At 35.3% G+C, this 21,110-nt stretch overlaps 1 protein-coding gene across 1 annotated transcript in view; it reads right to left on the bottom strand.

Annotated features, from left to right (window-relative positions):
- Positions 1-5,562: 5,562 nt before the first annotated feature.
- LOC110606775 (E3 ubiquitin-protein ligase listerin) overlaps positions 5,563-21,110 on the bottom strand; it is a 38,880-nt gene continuing 23,332 nt past the window's right edge. Inside the window, exons 10-16 of the mRNA XM_021745764.2 lie at positions 19,411-19,940; positions 17,470-18,196; positions 11,162-11,867; positions 9,348-10,381; positions 8,771-9,229; positions 8,295-8,525; positions 5,563-6,341 (exon numbers count right to left, since the gene is read on the bottom strand). Coding sequence (XP_021601456.1) covers positions 6,114-6,341; positions 8,295-8,525; positions 8,771-9,229; positions 9,348-10,381; positions 11,162-11,867; positions 17,470-18,196; positions 19,411-19,940 — 3,915 coding nt within the window. The 3' untranslated portion in view covers positions 5,563-6,113. The remainder of the gene's footprint in view (positions 6,342-8,294; positions 8,526-8,770; positions 9,230-9,347; positions 10,382-11,161; positions 11,868-17,469; positions 18,197-19,410; positions 19,941-21,110) is intronic.

Here is a 21,110-nt window from a genome sequence, read left to right as displayed (position 1 = left end):
AAAAATCTTACCTTTGTATAAGAGAAGACCTTGTTTATAACTCCATATATTAGCTGTGGCACCATCATTTACAAGAGAGATTAATTGCTGGACTTGATTTAATACTTATTGTTTCGTCTAATATCATCAAAGAAGCTTAATTGCGACACGGATATTGCCATCAAGATTGAATTATCAATATCTCTCCTTGAAAAATCATTGACTACTATATTAAGATATCCTTTTCTATATTTAACAACGAAGGAAAAACTCAAAAGTTTATAGTATCAATGATATTGACTGGAGGATAATACCTTTTTTTCTAAAAGAAACTTGAGCCTATAAACTCAAAAGTTTATAGTACCAAAGTTTATAATACCAATGTCGCTAGCGCGAGATGCCAAAGACGCAACACTTGCGCTCACTGGCCAACCTGCTCCGATAGCAATAGCCTCGTTATTGATTGCATTGCGAAGGTTTTTGCGATTTTCGAGAGTCGCACATCAGTTTTCTCCTACAATCTCGACGCAACTTGATCTTCACCAACGAAGGGAGCAGTTGCAGTCATTGCTACCTTCTGTCATGGACTCGCATTTTGACACTCAATTGGGACCATGCGGCACTTGACTTGAATGCCTTCAAGCCAAGTCAGCCTTGAGAATCACCCAATTCCCTGTGAACATGAATATCCTAATTAGTCAAGGTTTCACTTGCGAACAACGAAGCCAATAGGCAGCATTCAATCAGAAGCCTCACAGTAGGCACAAAGATAAAAACTGGACATGAGAATTCATAAACAGGCTACTTATTTTATTCCAAGGGCAAAATAGTAATTATATATTATCACCGATACCATCGTTACAATAATTATCACCTCCCTTGTAGACAGGGGGGACGGTCTACAAGGAGTGAAGGCACAGCTCAAGATCTCCGTAGGCTTACGGTAGCCAACTGGGCCTAGCCCTTGCTGGTGGGCGACTAGTCACTCCCCCCTAAAGAGACTTGGGAACAACTTGGCTTGTGGCAGGAGGAGACATCAATATGTCTCATATGACACACCCCTCTAAATAAATAATCTAAAGGGAATTACAAAAATCTAACACGACACTTAGCTTACTTCTATTTTACACTAATTTATCCCAATATTATTTCTCAAAAACTCTACTGTTGAAAAATTACAGTTTTGGTCCCTGAGATTCTAGGACCCTAACACTCTCCCCCACTTAAACAGTCGACATCCTCATTGACTTAGTTTCTCAGGAGGATGAGGATGGGGGTATCCAGCACCTGAAGTATCTATTCAGGAGTTTTTGGGAAGCGATGGATTCATGTTAACTAACAGAGATTCCATTGCATGGTTCCTCATTTACATGGTAGCATAGGAATGGGTCAAGCCAATGGATTCAGGAGAGACTGGATAGTGCCTTTGTGACTCACACATGGTTGGAGCACTTTTCGACTTGTAAGTTATCTAATCTTTATGCCTCTGTTTCTGATCATTCCCCTATTCTTCTATAGTGTATTAGTAGCCACTAAGAGGGTAAAAACAAGCATTTTAAATTTGAAAATTATTGGTTGACCAAATCTGATATTTATAATGTCGAGGTTCTAAGGTAGAAGAAGTAATAAGCGAATCAACCTGTGTGTTGATAAGTTAGTGGCTTGGAGTAAGAGTTTTGGTTGTAATTTTCATAAAGAGGTTAGTCGAATCCATAATGGTATTAAAGCTATGAGGGACAGTAATAATGATCTCTCTAGACTGATTGAGAATGGTTTGAAAGAGAATCTAAACAGGGTTCCTCTGGAGGAGGAGTTGTATTGGAAACAATGCTAAAAAAACTTTTGGTTGCAAGAAGGAGATAAGAACACTGAATACTTCCATGCTCAGGCCTCGACACGGAAAAGAACTTTGTTAATTTTCTCATTAGTAGTGCTAAGAAGCAGGTGTCAGATAAGAAAGGTATGAGCCTTATTGTTATGGACTATTTTAATAACTTGTTTTATGTGTCTAATGGTGATTATATGTGTTACAGGGCTTATTGAGCCAGTGGTTACTGATAGTGATAATAATAGGCTCTTGGCACCTTTTTCAGCTAACGAGTTTCGCAGAGCAATCCTTCATATGCACCCTACTAAGGCCCCAGGCCCAGATGGCATGAATCCAGCATTCTATCAAAAATTCTGGGATATTATTGGGGAATTTGTGGTAACCTCTTGCTAAGAATGGTTGCAAGTTGGAAATTTTTCAGACACTCTCAATGACACTACTATTGTTCTTATTCCCAAAAAGGAATCCCCATCAAACCTACGGGATCTGAGACTGATCTTATTGTGTAATGTTCTGTATAAGATTTTAGCAAAGGTCCTTGCTAATAGATTGAAAGTGCTATTACCAGGTATTATCTCTTCATCTCAGTCTGCTTTTGTACCTGGCAGGTCGATTTCTGATAATAATGTTTTGGTAGCTTTCGAACTTATACATTTTATGAAAAGGAAAACAAGAGGTAAAAAAGGAAAAGTGGCTCTCAAAATTGATATCAGTAAGGCCTATGATAGAGTAGATTGTATTTATCTTAAGCTAATAATGTTGCAGTTAGGATTCAATAGTAGGTGGGTTGATATGATTGTGTTGTGTGTCTCAACGGTTAGATATTTTGTTACTTTAAATGGTGAGAAATTTGGGCCTATTACACCGAAGAGAGGGTTATGATAGGGTGATCCTTTGAGTCCTTGTTTGTTTATTTTATACTATGAAGGGTTGATAGCTTTGTTTCATCATGCAAAATGACATGGGCTTATTCATGGTATAAGAATTTGCTGTCGAGCCCCGGCTATGTCCCATCTTTTGTTTGATGATGACAGTTCCTTCTGTTTTAGGGCAGATGATAGAGAAGCTGGGCATATTAAGGATATCCTGGGAACTTATGAGTATGCTTCAGGTCAAGCTATTAATTTCAATAATTCAGGTATCTTTTTTAGTCCCAATTGCTCTAACCATATTAGAATACACATTTCTTTAATTCTGGGTGTTTATAATCCTCTTGACCATAGGAAATATTTAGAATTTCCTTCCGTTATTGGACATAATAAAAAGCGTATGTTCTCTTTCTTGAAAGATAAAGTATGAAAACATGTGCATACCTGGAATGAAAGATTCTTATCTAGAGCTGGTAAAGAGGTTATGCTTAAATCAGTAGCTTAGGCTATTCTCTATTATGTGATGAGTGTTTTTGCCATCCCAGTTTCTTTGTGTGAGGAACTAGAAAGGATGATGAATTCATTTTGGTGGGGTTCTAATGGTACTAACAGAAGGAAGATTCATTGGCTATCATGGCAGAAGATGAGTGTGAGTAAGGACAAGGGAGGTTCAGGTTTCCAAAATCTAAAGTACTTTAATTTGGCTATGCTTGGTAAGCAAGGTTGGAGATTGCTTTCCGCTCATGAGTCTCTTTCTTTTCATGTTCTTAAAGCTAGATATTTTCCTAGAGTGGATTTCTTTGATGCTAATGAAGGGTCTAACCCGAGTTGTATTTGGAAGAGTATTTTGTAGGCCAAGGAGTTGCTAAATAACGGTACCAGGTGGAGAGTAGATAATGGTGAGTTGATTAAGGTTTAGGGGGATCTTTGGCTTAGCCGAGATGATAATTTCTTTGTTGAAACACCTTATATGGATGGGCTGGAGGATCTCAGAGTTTCAAGTTTAATTAACGAGCAAGGTACAGGTTGGAATTTGTGGCTGCTCTCAGAAGTTGTTGCTTCCTAGTGACATTGCTTGTGTGTTAAATATTCCTTTGAGTATATCTAGGCAGTTAGATAAATGGATATGGCATTATACACAGAACATGTTATATTTTATAAAATCTAGGTATCACTTGTTGGTTAGTATGGATGAAAGCTTGGAGCAACCAATTATGTCAGGCTCATGGAAGAAACTTTAGAAACTGCAGATGCAACCAAAAGTGAAAAATTTTTTGTGGTGAGTTAGTAGAGGTATTCTACCTTCTAATATATCTCTGAATTTGAAAGGAGTTAATATTACTACTGGGTATAAGGTTTGTGGAATCGATGTCCTTTTTCACTGTCTTGTTCCAGTTGAGTGTTGGAGGATCTTTGATTTTCCTATTCTAGATTAAAATATGTCTAATAGTTTTATTCTAATTCAAACTATATTGGGTTTGTCTAATATCTCTTTGTAGAGCAAGACACATATGCTGTTATAGAATCTCTGGAATGGGAGAAATGCACATCTATGGCGTGATCAACACTCGGTTCCTCATCAAGTTGTTCGGGTAGCGGTGGTCTATTTATATTCTTGATTAAGTCTTCAACTTCCTACAGGAGGAGCTAATGGTAGCCATAAACATGCCACGAATAGTCGTTGGCAAGCACCTAGTACGGGGAGGTTTAAATGCAATGTGAATGCTGGAGTAGTTAGTCAATCTAGAATTATCAGGCAAGGTGTTATCTTGCATAATTCTTTTGGGTCGTTTCTTGCAGCATTTTTTGGTCATTTGAGAGGTAATGTTCAGCCCAAAATGGCTGAAGTGCATGCTTTGCGTGAATCTCTATTGTAGCTTGAATCCTATAACATAGATAGTGTGGATGTTGAACTCGATTCGAAATGTGTGGTTGATGTTGTGTTATCTCAATGTGAGAATTTCTCCGAATTTGGTCAACTTGTTTATGATTATAGGATTTTTTTATATAAAGATCCCATTCTATTTCTTATGTTAGTCCTATTTATTGACTTTTATATCCAGAATTTTTAATGATTCTATACATTCTGATATTGGTTCAAGTTTTTCACTTTAACATTTTGGATCTAGATTTAGTGTTATGGAGAGACTTGCTGGTCTGGATTAGTATGGATCTTCAATATTAAGTTTTTTCTCAATATAATTAATAAAATTTATATTAAAAAAATATTTTAATAAATTTTAAATAAAGAAAACTAGTAAATTTATAATAATAATGTTAATAAAATATTTCATATTTAAAAGATTACGTCCTCTATTATAACTTTTAATACTGAAAAAATATTAATCGCAACACGTGATAATTGTTTTATCTGTAAATATATTGCATTATAAAATTGCTAACAGCAGGAAGTACTACATAAATATTAAACACGAATTTTAATTTGCTTATTGAAAAAAAAATTAAATATTTACATAAAATTATATTTATATTCTAATTTTTTTAGGTAATAAAATTAGTTACAATTTAATCAATTTAAAAAATTGACAACAAATTATAATATGATTCTTGAATTTTTATTTCATTAATAAGATAGTATTTTGAAATAAATAAAATGTCTTAACTATGACTACTAATTCAATAATTTCCTCTTTTAAAAATTGTAAAAATTAAGTTTAAATTAAATTTAATAAAAATAAATAAAAACATGACAAAATCGTGACTAATTAATATTTAATTTTATTGTCCAAAATATAAGTATAAGTTTTCGCAAACTTTTGAATTATTTTATCGAGTTAACCAAATTTGTTTCACAAGGCTAATTAAATTTTGACAAAAGCAGAGGTGGTTCAGAGTGTGTGTGCTGCCACCTGAAACAGAATGAACTCACAAAATATTGTTTAGATCTTTATTCCTAATGGTGCTGATCTAAAGAGATATATATCTCAAATGGTTCACAATAACCTATATGCTCTTTGCTTGTGTCGGTTGAAGGTCTGGGATGAGAACATATTGAAAATTATAACATCAATCAGCTTCTGGAGAAGGGAGCACAAAACCCTACTCCCATCACTTGAGCAGCTCAGTCCAGACGAAAGTGATATTGGAGAAATTTTGAAAGCTAAAAATATCAAATTTATCAATTATTGCTGATCAATACTGCATACAAATATGCAAGGCAGCTTCCTCATTTTTGCATAGAATCTCACCATCTGTTAAGTCTCTTCTATGCTCTCTCACGAGAGGTATGAGGTTGGCCACTATTCATATGAATGCTACTCAAAATATTGGCGCCATGGATGTGAGTGTGAAACAAAAGAGGGGAAACTTCCAGTTTTGTTTGCACTTTACATGTATATCCTGAATCTCTTGACATCAGCCCGGTTTACTGAGGTAAGAGGCAAGATCGACGAAATTCACTTGTAAGTGATGCCTCGTTAAAATGGAGACTGGCACAAGGGGCAGGATGATTTGTGAGAAGTTGAGAACCATTTATACAGACAGGCAGCATGGAATTTATGCTTGCAAGTTCTGCATGCAAGGCGAGGAAGACTATGATTGGTCGTGTGAATAACACTGTAACATATGGGGCACTCCTCAACACCTTCAAATTCCTTGTCAAAATTGCTCTTCCAAATTCGTATAGCTTCAGCTAGTGCGCCATTCTGCATCACCAACAAACAATCATAAGGTTATCTCAACATCTTCTTCTTAATGCATAGGTGTTGAGCATCTATAATGCAGCAAGTGGCAAAAAAGATTTATCCCCATTTCCTTTTCTTCTTGGTTATCTCAACACAATCGGATCATAATTAGGATAAGAGTGATCAGAAAAAAAATGGGTCTGGTCTGTACAGAGTTTAAATCAATTTCAAATATATGCAAGCACAATCAGATCATAATTAGAATAAAAGTCATCACAGGAATAGTAAATTTATTTTATTTTTTCTTCTAAATTGTGAATAATTATCTATTTGTTTAGAAAAGTCTATATAAAGGCTGCCTTAGATCCCATCTCATATCATCTCTTCTCATCACCTCCTCTCTCTTCTACGGTCCCCTCTTGATCGAATTCTTCTTCTCTTTCTTCTTTTATTTTCTGTAATTTTATCATGGTCCTTAGAGACTAAAACTCTTTTATTCAATTGAACGTTAATCAAATTAAGTTCAATTAATTTCTATTTTTGAGAAATACCACTTCCATTATTGTCCTCTTAGAAATTTAAGAGACCTATTGAATCTCCTAGAAAGACAACGTGTTGCTAATTAACCAAGTAAATACGTAATTATTTAATTGGGTTAATACAAGTAGCAATTAAAATATTCGTTTATACTAACTAATTAATTGATTTGATTTAAATACTTCGCTTATTATTATTAATCAAGTTTGGATTCTTCTTTCTTAAATTAATTAATTAATTAAATTTACACGCTTAATGCGATTATTAATTAACTAGAAATTAATTTAAGAAAAAATTAGTAAAATTCGATTGTTTGAACACTGTAACAAAATAATAGATAATTAAATGAAATTATCTCTTTAATCCATGATCAATTGCAAACCTCTCAATTTCGATTAATTTCAGCTGAGTTTTCTTTATTAATTATTTGTTTCATAATTTCAATTTAATTCTTCTTAAAATCAACTTCTCCAAATAGGAATTTTCTAATATAAGAAAATTCATTAGTTAGTTTCTCGATTTTAAAACATAAATAAAAACATCGCTAAGATTTTAAAAAGTCTACTAATTACTCCTTTCGTCAATTTTAGCTCTCATGTGTTGCAGAAAGGTCTAAAACACTTTCAATACAAAGAGACTAATTAGCATATATTTTTAAAAAACTGAAGAACCAACTAATAAATTGAGACTAAATAGTAAAATACTTATCGGTTAAAATTAGCAGAATAACTAATTAGTAGATTTTTATACCTTAGGGACATTTTAATATATTTTTCAAAACTGGAAGATCGGCTAATAAGTTTCTCCATATCATAGGGACTAAATAGTATATTTTCCTGTATAAAAGAAGTTTGAGGACAGAGTTAGGGCAAGATGAACCCCAGGCTGGAGTTATAATTCACATCTTATCAATATAGCTTTTATATCCACAGTACCATCTGAAAAGTAGGGGTACGGGAAGTGTTTTTCAGGTTCCCATAACTGAGATGATCAAAGGACTAGAATTTATATTAATAATTTATAAATAGATGTCCTAAAATATTCACTTTTTTAAGTCCACAAATAGTTTTAAGCTTTCTCATTTCGACAAAAAATCAACAGTTATGGGGATTAAGCTGGAAGCTTTTGCTTGGAGGTGCATATTTCTGCGTTATCTTTTCTCCTCCATCACAACTCCCCTCTTTAAATGTTTCTTTTAGTTCATTTCTTTTCAGTATTTTTTTTTTAAAATTGCTATACTACCAGATTTTTAACCTGTTGCGCCACTCTAATAGACCTATTCCACTTTTCTAATCCTGCTTCTCTGACACCTTATAATTCCCCAACCCAATCAATTTGCAGGACATCCCACAACCAAATAATCAACTGCCCAATAGCACAGTAAGATACCTATTCTCAAGGCATTGGCAGAAAAGCAATAATATTACTAGCAATTACCTGATTACGAACAAATAGCATCATTGACATCAACCATTTCCGCTGCTTCACTTCACTAATGCCTAGGCTTCTCATACAATCAACGTCCACAGGACGCAATGGGTAAGATGCAGGAAGACGAATAACTAGATCCATTCCAGTCTCATCCTTTGTATATGTAGCAACTACCTCATTTGCTGATTTGCTTACGCTGACTGAAAAGTTCTCATCAGCAAAATTGGATTGCTTTATCTGCATCAAGGATAAATGGTAGAAACACACTCAACGATGACTCGATGTTCTAAACTTTCAAGTACAAAAAGATTTCACTTAATGATATAAAATTGCAAGAAATTCTTCCTTTTTTCCCTTCATCATTTTCTTTTTCGAATCAAAGCAGTTTAGCAAACGCCCAATTGAAATCCACATAGCTTGAAATACAACAGTATAAAAAAGTAAGAGTTCCTATTTTTTTTTTTTCTTAAAACAGGACATACCTGGGATAATTCATTCACAATTAGGGGAGGACTGCACCATGTTCTCGTAAATGTTTCAATTAGAGATGAGGAAGAACGGTCACGTAAATCAGTAAACCAACCTCGAACATAAGCTGGAAGAATGCGGAGCATCAAACCAAATAATGCCCCAGCAAGTGAAGCCATTTTCTTGGGTGTAATAGGCCATAATGCTTCCACAGAGAACAATACTGAACCTGTTGTGATAGCAGATGTTGCTGCACTTGCAATCTCTGATGCTCCAGCAGGAAGATCCCCATCTTTCTTTTTAAGACTTTGTGCCATACACAATTCCAAAGGAATATGCTGGAAGAGGCAATCTAATATCACTGTATTAGCTGAATCTTGTACATACTGGACCAATTGCTCCCTTGCAGCTGATAGTGAGGGTAATGACCACAAATGTGATAGTAACAAAGACCAAGCAAGGTAGACGTTCACCTGCATATTTGAAGATAAGCCATAAAGATGATAACTAACTTCTGATGTGAATATACAATGACACAAGCTGCTTAGAAATACAGCAGAATGAATAAATTTACTTATTTAAGTGACTTACCCTTTGATGTGCAGTCAAATCCATTTCAAGAACCTCGTAAGGTAGTTTTTCAATCATACAAGATAATTCCTCCTTCAAGTGGACATTTCTTTCCGATGACAGTTCAAGCTGACTTGAATTCAGGTTGCCATTAATATCACCATCCAAAGAACAATCAACATCTTCTTCAATGATAGCCAACTGTGAAACTGGTTCAGATGAAAGAATAACATAAGCAGCAAACTGCAAAGGTGGGACTGGTAAAGAGGAGAACAGAATGGCATACAAAGAGCTTATAGGCCCTTTGGTTAGCCCCCAAAATTCAACAGATTTCATTGCTCTGTCTCTAGCAGGCAGTGATGAGTTAACAACATTTGAAGCCACCAACTCCCAGAAGTAGCTATTATCAAGCCGAGATGTGGCTACAATAGATGCAGCTTCTTGACAATAAGAACTTGCAATGGCCTCAGCAATGCCAGTGCAAAAGAACAAGCGGAGAATGCCTTCTAGGATTCGATCCCTAACTGGCTTCCATCTTTCAAGTCCCATGGGGTTTGGAATCATATCTGGTTGTTCATGTCTTAAGATCCCAGAAAACAAAGAAAACGATGCTAGGGCATTAAGAGCAACATTTACAGGAGACATGTCTGAGATCGAGACAAGCTGCTCAAGATTCCTACGAACATCCAAATTTTCAGAAGTTGAGCTGTTAGTGATCACATCATTCACATTTTCTGTAACTTCCTCCATCATCACAACCGCTGACTGAATCCAAGACCTCAATTGCAAGAAGAAGAACTCCCAGTCTTCCTCAGTGAATTCTTTCCAGCAATAACCAACAGAAATAACCATTAACTTTGACAGCAACATCTGTGCCATTTGCAAGTGCTTACCTACTGCCGAGACAGTAGCATTGTGTCTCTGCTTTCGAAATAGATCAAGTATGAGTGCTCTCTCATCAAGGCTTATGTCCCTCTCCAGCTTCAACGATTTAGTACTGCCCGTTGTGCAAAAAGGATAACAAGCAATAACCAGCTGGAACCATTCTTCCATATCTATAATGGAACAAAATGGGAAAAGGCTATCATCAATATTTTTCAATAAAAGAAGAAATTCAATATATTGATGAAATAAATGGCAACAATCACAAAGGGCATCTTTTGGAAAGTTTAAACATGAAACCATTCAACTTAATTGTTTTCTATTTGACTGATTCTCATGTTTGGAAAGTTTAAATTAATAGCATTCAATTCTTCTAGGTAAAAAAAAAGTCATTTGAAATAAATAAATTCATTGCATATAACTATTATTTTCCAAGAATACAATTCAATTGATGAAGTCTCCAATTAAAACTCCAAAACACCCTCACCTCAATTACATTGTTTCTCTGTAAATAAAGGGTAAAACAAGAAACTCGGTACAATTTCAATTTTGCCAAATACTAGAAATGAAACGAATTCCATCATTTTAAAATTTATTCCTAACACATGGATTTTATATCAAAATCATTTGAATTGATTTCTTTTAATAAACTGAATAGAATTCATGCATAATAATTATTTCAAACAGGGTGAAAATACAATGACCACTAGTAATGGAACACTAAAAAGAAGCCGGTACATATCCATCTGGTGAAGTTCTACATCCTTCATGTGCCAAGCAATTTTCTCTAATATGTCACTTAGTAGCATGTATACCCACCCACCGAAAAGAACAGCCGATGATAGATGTTGGTAATTCACTAACATCAATGAAAAAATATCATAACAAGCTAATGCTAGACGGGACCACAAAAACGTAAACTTTTTCTCATGGCTTAAAAAGCATGCCTGTACCTTGTCCTGTTTCCCATGAAACTATAGGCGGGAACAATAGAATCCTTTGAAGCCAATCCTTAACAATACTCTGCAACCAATTTTCACCTGAATTACAAACTTCATTGTTGTCATCACATTCACCAGGTATGATGCTTCCCCGATATAAAGGCTGTACAAGAATGTTGACTATCAAAGGAATAATATTCAAACAATTCCGGTTTATTGCTTCACCTATGTAAAGCTTATTGACCAGCAACTCAAAGAGCTTCATAGCTTTGTTTCCTTCCCATATATCATCTTTGAACAAAGTCAAGAGAAATGACAAAATAGCTCTCAAAAATGGTTCTTTAATTTTGACCAATTCATCACCTACAGCAGGCCATAAATTGAATGAACAGTATGTACCACTTTCTCCATGAACAAGAGCACCATCAAGTAAGATGTTGAAGATGGAATCTAACAGGCTTTCCCGGAAAATATAATTGGAAGTCTTGGAAAATGCACTTAGATGGGGCAAGAAAGAAGCTGTAGCACTGCCTCCTGGCCATTCCCATGTGCATAAGATTTCAGCAGCAAGCCAGGCTCGACCAGTAAGCTCTTCATTGGTTGGTTTATTCAAAGGAGATGAAGGGGTATCTTCTACATAAATTGCAAAAACTCTATTGAACCCAAGCTTGAATGTAAGTTTGTCAATTAAAGAAACAAACTTGTGACTCCCATACACCTGCACTTGGCAACAAATTTAAATTTGTAAGTCAACATATCAAGTCACAAATTAGACAAAACCAAATATCACTAAATCAGCCATTAAACCCCTGATTATACAAAATATCAAATGCAAATTTGCACCATCTATCTCGTATTTAAGGAATCCTTTTGCATAAGAATGGAAATCTATACGACAAGGCTTTGCTATTGTGAGGAAGTGAGAAAGAGAGAGGAAGATGAGAGAGAAAGAAGATGAGTGTTGGGGAAAGCTTAATTCTTCTCTCAAGCTTAATATCTTATTTATGCTGCACAAAAGAATACAAATCAGGAAGTATGAAGAATTACAGGGAATTTACTTGCATTATTACAGCAACTTGATTAGGAATAAATCAAGCACAACTCAGGCAAATATCTCAACACTTTCCCTCAAGCTAGAGTGTACATATTATATACTCCCTTGTTATAAATATATTGGATTCAAGCACCTTGAAGAGATTTAGTGAAAATATCTACTAACCAGTAATTTGAGTTAACAAAACTGGTAGTAATGCATCCTGATTCAATCTTTTCTTGAATAAAGTGATAATCAATGTCTATATTCTTTATTCTTTCATGAAAAATTGGATTTGAGGTGATATGGACACTTTGGCTATCACATATTAACTTCATTTGCCTAATTTATCCACATCTCAATTCTTGGAGAAGTCCTTCTAACCAGATTAGTTCACAAGTGACTAGAGCCATAACTTGATATTCTACTTCTATACTTAATCTGGCAGCTACATTTGCTTCTTACTTTTCTAGGATATTAGATTTCCTCCAATTATCACATATTATCCTGAAGTAGAACGTCAACTTTGACCCTGCCAATCCGCATCAGAATATCATACAATTTGCAAGTGACTCTTGTCTTCATATAGTAGACTCTATCGCGGTGTACCTTTAGATGTTTTTAAGAATATGGATTATTGCATCCCAGTGATTGCTATAAGGAGCCTTTAGTAGGGTGAGCAATTTTCGGTTTAAACCGAAAAACTAAACCAATCAATTCGGTTCGGTCGGTTTGGTTTTTTTTATTTGTTCAATGTGGTTCGGTTAGATGTTTTCAATTATTTTGGCTTTTCAGATTGGTTCAGTTTCTCTCTTTAAAAACCGAAAAAAAGGAAACCGAACTGAAGAAGTCCTATCCATGAAATGCTGCCTTTTAGTGTTATATATAATATATATATATATATGCACACAGATGCTTTCTTGATCAAAAGCCCTCATCTCCATTTCCTCTTCTCCTTTGGTGTTTCTCTCTCCATCTTCTTCTCCCTCCTCTTCTTCTTCCACTTGACTCATAGATCCACTACTTTCAGTTCATATGAATCATACAAAAAGATGTTTCAAATTCCTAGTCACAGAATTGCAATCCAAATCACAGAATTGCATTCATTGGTGTTTCCAGATCCAAGAGTTTTTGTAGATCCATTTCCAGATTCATGCATCAGCGTCCTCTCATCAGTTGCACTCATCAATCATCATTATTATTGAATACGTTCATGTGTTCTTGTTGTGGATTTGAGTATTGAAATGGAATTGTTGTTAGAAACAGTTATTGTAAGCTTCTATTAAGATTTTATTGATTTGGGATTATAAATTTGATTAGATTTGTTCAGATTTTGTACCGATAGTTTAGATAATAAATTTTTTATATTGATAATTTGGGATTATAGGATTGATGAGATCTTAATGTTATTATTGATTATATTTTGGAATTATTGATTTTTTATAATTATCAAAAGTATTCTTCGGATTTTGAGTAGTTGGAATCTGGGATTGTGTCCCTGTGAGGCTGAGGGAATTCACGAATTGACAAAGCTTTTTGGGTATTTTTTACGGTTCGATTCCGAATCGAAATCAAATCAAACTAATTCGGTTTGATTCAATTTTTCTTTATTTCGATTTGATTTCGGTTGCCATTTTTATTAAATCAATTTTTCGGTTTTTTATTTCAGTTCGGTTCGGAACCAAATCGATCAAATGCTCTCCCCTAGCCTTTAGAAACTGGCTTATAACACTCACAACAAATGCAATATTTGCACATGCCATTGTGAGATAATTTAATTTTCTAACCAAATGTTGATATATTTGCACATGCCATTGTGAGATAATTTAATTTTCTAACCAAATGTTGATATCTACTAAGGTCTTCTAATGGCTCCTCCTTGACCAGGAACATATTTAACATTTGAATCCATAGGGGTTTTTACAAGTTTGCAGTTTAACATACTTGTTTCCTCGAATATATCTACAGCATATTCCCTCTACGAAATCGATATGCCAAATTTAGTGTGCTACCTCAATCCTAAAAAATATTTCAATTTTCCTAGATCCTTGATCTAAAAATGATTGAATAAAGTGTTGCTTGAGTTGAGAAATTTCATCATGGTCATTGCTTGTTATGATGATGTCATAAACATAGACCACCAAGAAAATGTTTTTACTATATACTATGATGTAAAAACACCTAATGGTCAGCCTCACTTTGGCACATTTTGAATTGTTGGATCACTATGTGGAATCATCCAAACCATGCTCTCAGGGACTGTTTTTAAACCATATATTGACCATTTTAGGCAGCATAGCAAGTTAGACTCCTCTTGAGCAACAAACCCTGGTGGTTCTTTCATATACGCCTCTTCAGCAAACTTAGCAAACTTAGCAAACTTACCATGCAAAAAAGCATTTTTAATGTCCAGCTGATGAAGAGTGCAATGATGCATAGCTGCCAAAGACAGATGCAATTTTAGCTACTGAGAGAGAATGTTGCATCACTATAGTCAAGCCCATATATCAAGGCAAGTTGTTAACTGATCCATTTTGCCATCAATACCAACCTGATAGTTAAACCCAACGGCTTCTACCAGGAGATTTGTCGTGTGGTAATGAAACCAAACCAAGTACCATTACCATAAAACGGAGTCATTCCCCCTATCACTGCATCTCTGCACCCTTAATGTGCTAATGCTTTATTTATAGTCTTAGGTATGGGAACATTAGACAAGGTAGCAACAAAGGTATAATAGGATGGTAATAAACGATGGTAACACAAAAAATATAAATGGAATGGGGGTTGCAACAAAAACGAATACCTTCATAAAGTGCAACGGTGTTGTTGCCACTATTAGAGCAAGTGACGAAGGAGCAAGAGAAGAGTCGTCAAGAGACGAAAGAGTAAGAGAAGATTCATCAGAAGCTATCCAAAGGAAGGGCAGGAGTGTGAATAGGAGGGTAGAGACAACTAGTAGACTCGAAGACAAAGAGGATTGAATGGTGTTGGAGGTGCTTGGAGAGAAATACAGAGAGGTTTACATATCTATACCCTTTCTAAGTCCAAGACTATATTAAACATGCACACTTAACAAATCTAAATTGGAATTTATCTTTCTCGGGAGTGATTATAAACAAAGCATGTACAACCAAATAAATGCAACTCCAAAGAATGGGGATTACTAGAGGAAAATGATTACTGCTTGGCAGCTTAGTATTGCAAATACTTATTGTAATCAGCTCCAGTTAAGATAATGGAGTATAATTGTTGATCCTTAGCATTGGGTAAGGGTAGAAATCTATCACCATTGATCTTAGCGGTATGAGCCATAAGGTGATTAGTATTGGCATATGAGTGTTGTGGTCAACCATGCAAAAACAAGTGTCTCAAGTGCAACCACCTTTGTTACAATAAGCTCAATGTCTTCTAAAGCCTTTTTATTTCCTTTTACAAGAACCTCCTTGCTTTTGCTGATTTTCAGTATGCACAGCTAACACAAATGTCTCAACCACATTAATATTTAGTTGTATTTAAAGAAGCGTGTACTAATCATACAAAGACATCTCACCAAGAAGCAATAGTGGGACTCGTTGATATCTGATCCCTACTAGAAGCTAAGTCAAATCAGAGACCAATTAATGTCAACACCACAAAGAATTTATCTCGTCATTTTTCCTGTGTAGTGATGATATCAGAAAAGGGCATAAAAGAGTTGAACTCATCTTTCTATTTATGGTAAATAACTTGCTATGTCTTGATGATTTTGTTGTAAATAGACAATATACGAGACAACCTCGTATATGCACTACACATCATTTGTATAACGAGAGTCCAGACTTCCCAATAAGATTTGCATGCTTGGAATAAGGTAAGTAACTTAGGGTCGAGTGAATGCCACAAAAGACTACACAATTGCACATTAATCTTAATCCAACTTGCCATATCAATAGAAGTAATATCATTAGCGCTTTCACTAAGTGATCATCATAACCCTGACCCATAAACCACAATTCTATTGATGCAGTCCATGATACATAACTATCACTATGCAGCAATTTCACAGTAGCAATAGTAGGAAAACTTGAAATAAAACCGAAGAGGGGCTTGAGTGCATCTGAATTTGAGAAATCACCCTTCTTAAATCTCAACCATATTGACGAAGATAACCCAATTAAGAAATCACTAAAAGGATACTATTTGAAGATGGATTACTGCTGCCTGAACGACCCACCATTGTTTAAGCTACCGTGCTTGTGAAAGGAAAAGAGAAGATTGGGACCACTGACGAGGATCGCTCTATCTAGGTGAAGTGGCTGGAGTGATTGCCGTTGAGAAACAGTTGTTGGAGGACTGTCCAGGAGCCAATGTGTAAGGGAATGTCAACAAATTGTGGCAGCAAGTGGAGATGCGTGAAGTCTTTTTCAGTGATCGAACTGGATAGAAAGGCCAATTGGAGGGAGGCACTTTGGATGGTGAGGGAGGTGAGATACGTGGGTCTTCAGATAGTACTAACAGAGGATGTCAATTACAGGATGGAAAAAGAAAGGATGAACCAGGCCTTTTAGGCTCTGATAGATGTGAAAGAGTGAGCAAGAGAGATGAGTGAGAATAAGAAGAAAAATGTTGGGGGAAAGCTTAATTCTTCTCTCAAGCTTGATGTCTTATTTATATTGTACAAGAGAATACAAATAAGTATGAAGAGTTACATAGATTCTAAGTACATAATCACAACAACTTAATTAGGAATAAATCAGGCACAAATCATGCAAATATCTCAACAGCTATCTAGGCCTTTACTATAACCAACTTGACACAGCGTAGCTAATTAACACACACACACTTGTGAGAAATAAAGAGTATGAGAGAAATTCTCTATTGTATGCTTTATTAAAGTGAAAACTGAATTCTCCATATCACAACTAAAGGTAACAGAAAGTTTTTAATGAAAGGGTTAGGGAAGTACTATAAAATAGGTAATTGTTACAGGCTATAGGAAAAAGTTATAATGTAATGGGAAAATGATTGTTGCATCAACAAATGGAATATTAAACAAGAGAAGCATTTTGGGCAAATCATAAGATTCCAGATGCCAAGGATGAAACAAATATTCCTAAAATGGAATGTAATAATACCAGTCAGTGAATATTATCTAATTTTATGTTGCATTGCAATGAATATACATGATCTCATTAATTAAAAATGGGAAACAAAATTAAACAATATAGAAGTTAAAGAAAAGTAAGAAGGAATCACAATTCTAATTCTATCAAGTGAGCAAGAAAATTATAAAAATGCCACTCACATTGACATCAGCGGGAATATCTGTGGAATTTAAGGAAGAAGTCCTAGCTGGGGTGCTAAAGTCTGGAATAATCCATGATGGCCATGTATCTTCTTTCCTCAGAAGCTGGTCTAACAGATTTTGCTCCTCATATTGATCACGGCAGAAACAATCAAGAACTTCAAGCATCCATTTGCAGCACAGAGAAGTGATTCTATTTGCATTAAGCTTACCTTCCTTGAATACAACAGACCGAATAAACTGAACTAAGATGCTCCGTACTCTATTTAGAATGCCAATGTTGAGACTTTTCCAAAATTTTCCATTTATCTTGCTGTGAAATCTGTGCAAAGACTCGTTAATCTCAGACCGGTCCTTAATTTTTTCCTTTGATTCATCAAGTGGATCATCTATGGTTGCTTCCATGTTCTGTTCCCAGTTCATGATAAATACTGTAGCCAAAACACCTGAAACTTGTTCAATTTCCTCACCGACTGTCTTTAAGCAATATAAACTACCACCAAGTACATCCAAAGCAAACTGTGCCATCACATTTGCAGATATCCGATCATCCACTGAAACATTTGCTCCAGCAGCTAACAAACAACCTGTATCCCTAACAGAACTGAAAGGGGACTCACAAATAAAAGTGAATAACTTTTTGGAAACCTCCTTATATACCAAAAGCATAGCATTTCTGGACACAAACGAGATTAAATCTTCTTCTGTGAAGCCACCAAGAACAGCACTGCAGATGAATAAATATATTAGAAATCACCTTATGAAATCATTAGAAAAATACTAACACCTGATCTCGCATAGGAATTGAGGATTATTAACAGAACATCTATTCATATTTGGTACGATCAGCACCCTGTGATGCATTGGCTAAGAAATTTAGAAGCTCAATTAGCTTTTACACAACTAACAATCCAAAACAATTTGAGTTTTGGTGCATCCAAGTCACTCAATCCAATAAATGAAGATTAACATAAATAGAAAACCATCATAACCTCTAGGTCAAGTCATAAAATCTTATGTTTCTTATAAGCATTCATTCAACTAGTGCACTAGTGAAATACATAGAGAAGCAAGATAAGCACAAAATCTAAACAGGCTAGCCAAATTAGTGCACAAAAGCTGAAGTGAGAATTGATTAATCACACACTATAGCAAATAAAAGCAGGATAGGGAATAACTCCATCTATGTCACATGGACACTTTTGAATGCCGCCGCCTGATGAAATATCTACATCTCTTGTCATATGGGGTAAAAATGTTATCAACTTCTATAAATATGTTGAGATTCCTACATCTAAAAGGAGACATATCAAAAGGGGTTAACAAGGGTCATAAGCCAACTAAGTAATTGGTTAGCTCTAACCTTTTAGCATCAATTAGTCCAAGCCCAAGTACGCCCAATCTCACTTCATGGGCTTCTCCTCTAAGCCCATTCATTCACCTCTACTCTTCAATTCAAAATTGTAATATGGCATCAGAGCAAGTTAGGTCTGGTTTCAATATCAATTCAGTTCCAAGTTCAGTTTCCCAGTGTTGTGACTGCATTTCAAAATATTCAAGTTTCAGGGGAAGGATTTCAAGTTTCAACCATCCCACTTGCCACTTGAGGGGGAGAGTTCAGACTTCAGAGTCATACATCTAAAAGAAGACATAAAATCAAAAAGGCTTATAAGGGTCATGGATCAACAAACTAATTGGTTAATTCTAACCTTTTAGCAATGTTTGGTCCAAGCCCAAGTAAGCTCAATCTCACTTCATGTACTCTTGCCTCTAAGCGCATTCATTCACCTACACCCTTCAATTCAAAATTGTAATATAAATACATGACCAGTGATTGATTATATCTCCATTCTATAATTCAGTCCATACTGCATTTACTTCTCCACAACATATTAAACTGTATAGAATAATGGATCAATAGCAACATTTCCATTCACATACCATATAAACTGAGCAGCTGAAGCTCTCAAGGGAAAAGAGGAGCCGGCAACAGCAACTACAGTTGATTCAAGAAGCTCACGATGCCAGTCATCTGGATCGTACCAGTGTTGATGACTAGAATCTTTTTTCAGCATCCTGTTCATAATTTCAACCCTTGCTTTCTCTAAAAGCATTGCCAACAGAACTAAGTAGTCGGACTCTGGGGATCCAGGCTCAGTTTTATGATTTGCATGACTAATTGCATGAGAAATAATTGAACTCCACTGCTCAGAGAAATATTCATCATTGAGAAATGCAAGCAAAAGATCAAGCCGAGCACTGATGGAGGAATTACATCCAACCAAACACCATGGAACAAATGTTTCTTTGAACACTTGCATGAAAGACTCTGGTTCCAATTCTTTGTCCCTATCAGCTGAGAAGGAAGAAGAGCAAAGATTTTCGTTGTAGAAAAAAAGTTCCTGGACTACCTTACGTGGTCCAAACAATGAAACTGCAGCTGACAGAAGCTTCAACCCATCTGATAGGTCCTGAGGATACAATATTCATGATCAAGCAAAAACAATGTATTAGAATTTAGAAAACATACTACAGAAGAAAGCCAGAAGAACAAGAGCTTCATAAACAAGTAAATAGCAAGACTTCAAGACAACGAAAGACTCACGGTCACAGGGGAGACGCACCAACCAAAAGTCAAAATTAACAATTAACCTTAGTCCCAAATTAGCCAGGACTGGCTACAAGGTTTTAATTTCTCCACCCATCATGTTTAGGGCTAAGCTTGAGATACTGGATACTAGATCCTTTACTTTTATGTCCAATAGATGCAAAAGTTCAATTGAGAAAGTTCAAAAATAATTTATTTACATGGCTTTCTATAAGCTGCAGTTCCAGTCACCTCATGAACACAAAAACAAGACTAAAAATAAACTAGAAGAGTGTCACTTTAAAAATAAAGAAAATATGTCTGAAAAGCTATACATTCTGACAAAAAAAAAACTTAAGGGAGAATTATTATTTAGTCCCTACTGTATGAAGAAACACACTAGTTGGTCCGTCGGTTTTAAAAAATGCTCTGACATTCTAAAAAGTCTACTAGTTAGTCCCTCCATTAGTTTTAGCCGTTAATTATTGCAAACAAAAATCTAAAATGTCTTTAATACAGAGGGACTAATTGGTAAATTTTTTAAAAATCTGAGGGACCAACTAATAAATTTTTTAAAACTATAAGGACTAAATAGTAAAATACTGACCGAAAAATTAACTTTTTAAAACGTCATGGACGTTTTAATGCATTTTCCAAAATGATTAACCAGTGAGCTTCTCCATACCATATGAACCATGTAGTAATTTTTTTAAAAATTAATCATTAAGGTCTAGCAAGAAGTTAACCAAGCTAGCTGTGGGTTTCTGTTTTGGCCAATACATCCCCTCAAGGTCCATTAGTTAACGCTTAAAGGGAAGCAACTCTTTAAAGCATGACCCATTCTATTGCCACATGTTTGAAATTCTACACATTTCTCCCAGTCATTTAGGCATAAAGGATATCACTCTGATGCCAACCAACAAATGTAAGCTAAGTGTACCACATTCTCTCGAAGGCCAGGGCAAACACAAATCCATAAGCAGAAATGCAGTATATGATAAGAAATCAACAAATCACACCAATTATTATTAAAACATGTTAAGTGAATAGTAGC

The sequence above is a fragment of the Manihot esculenta genome, chromosome 18 (assembly GCF_001659605.2).
Source record: "Manihot esculenta cultivar AM560-2 chromosome 18, M.esculenta_v8, whole genome shotgun sequence".
NCBI classification, from domain to species: domain Eukaryota; kingdom Viridiplantae; phylum Streptophyta; class Magnoliopsida; order Malpighiales; family Euphorbiaceae; genus Manihot; species Manihot esculenta.
This window is presented reverse-complemented; position numbering and strand designations above follow the sequence as displayed.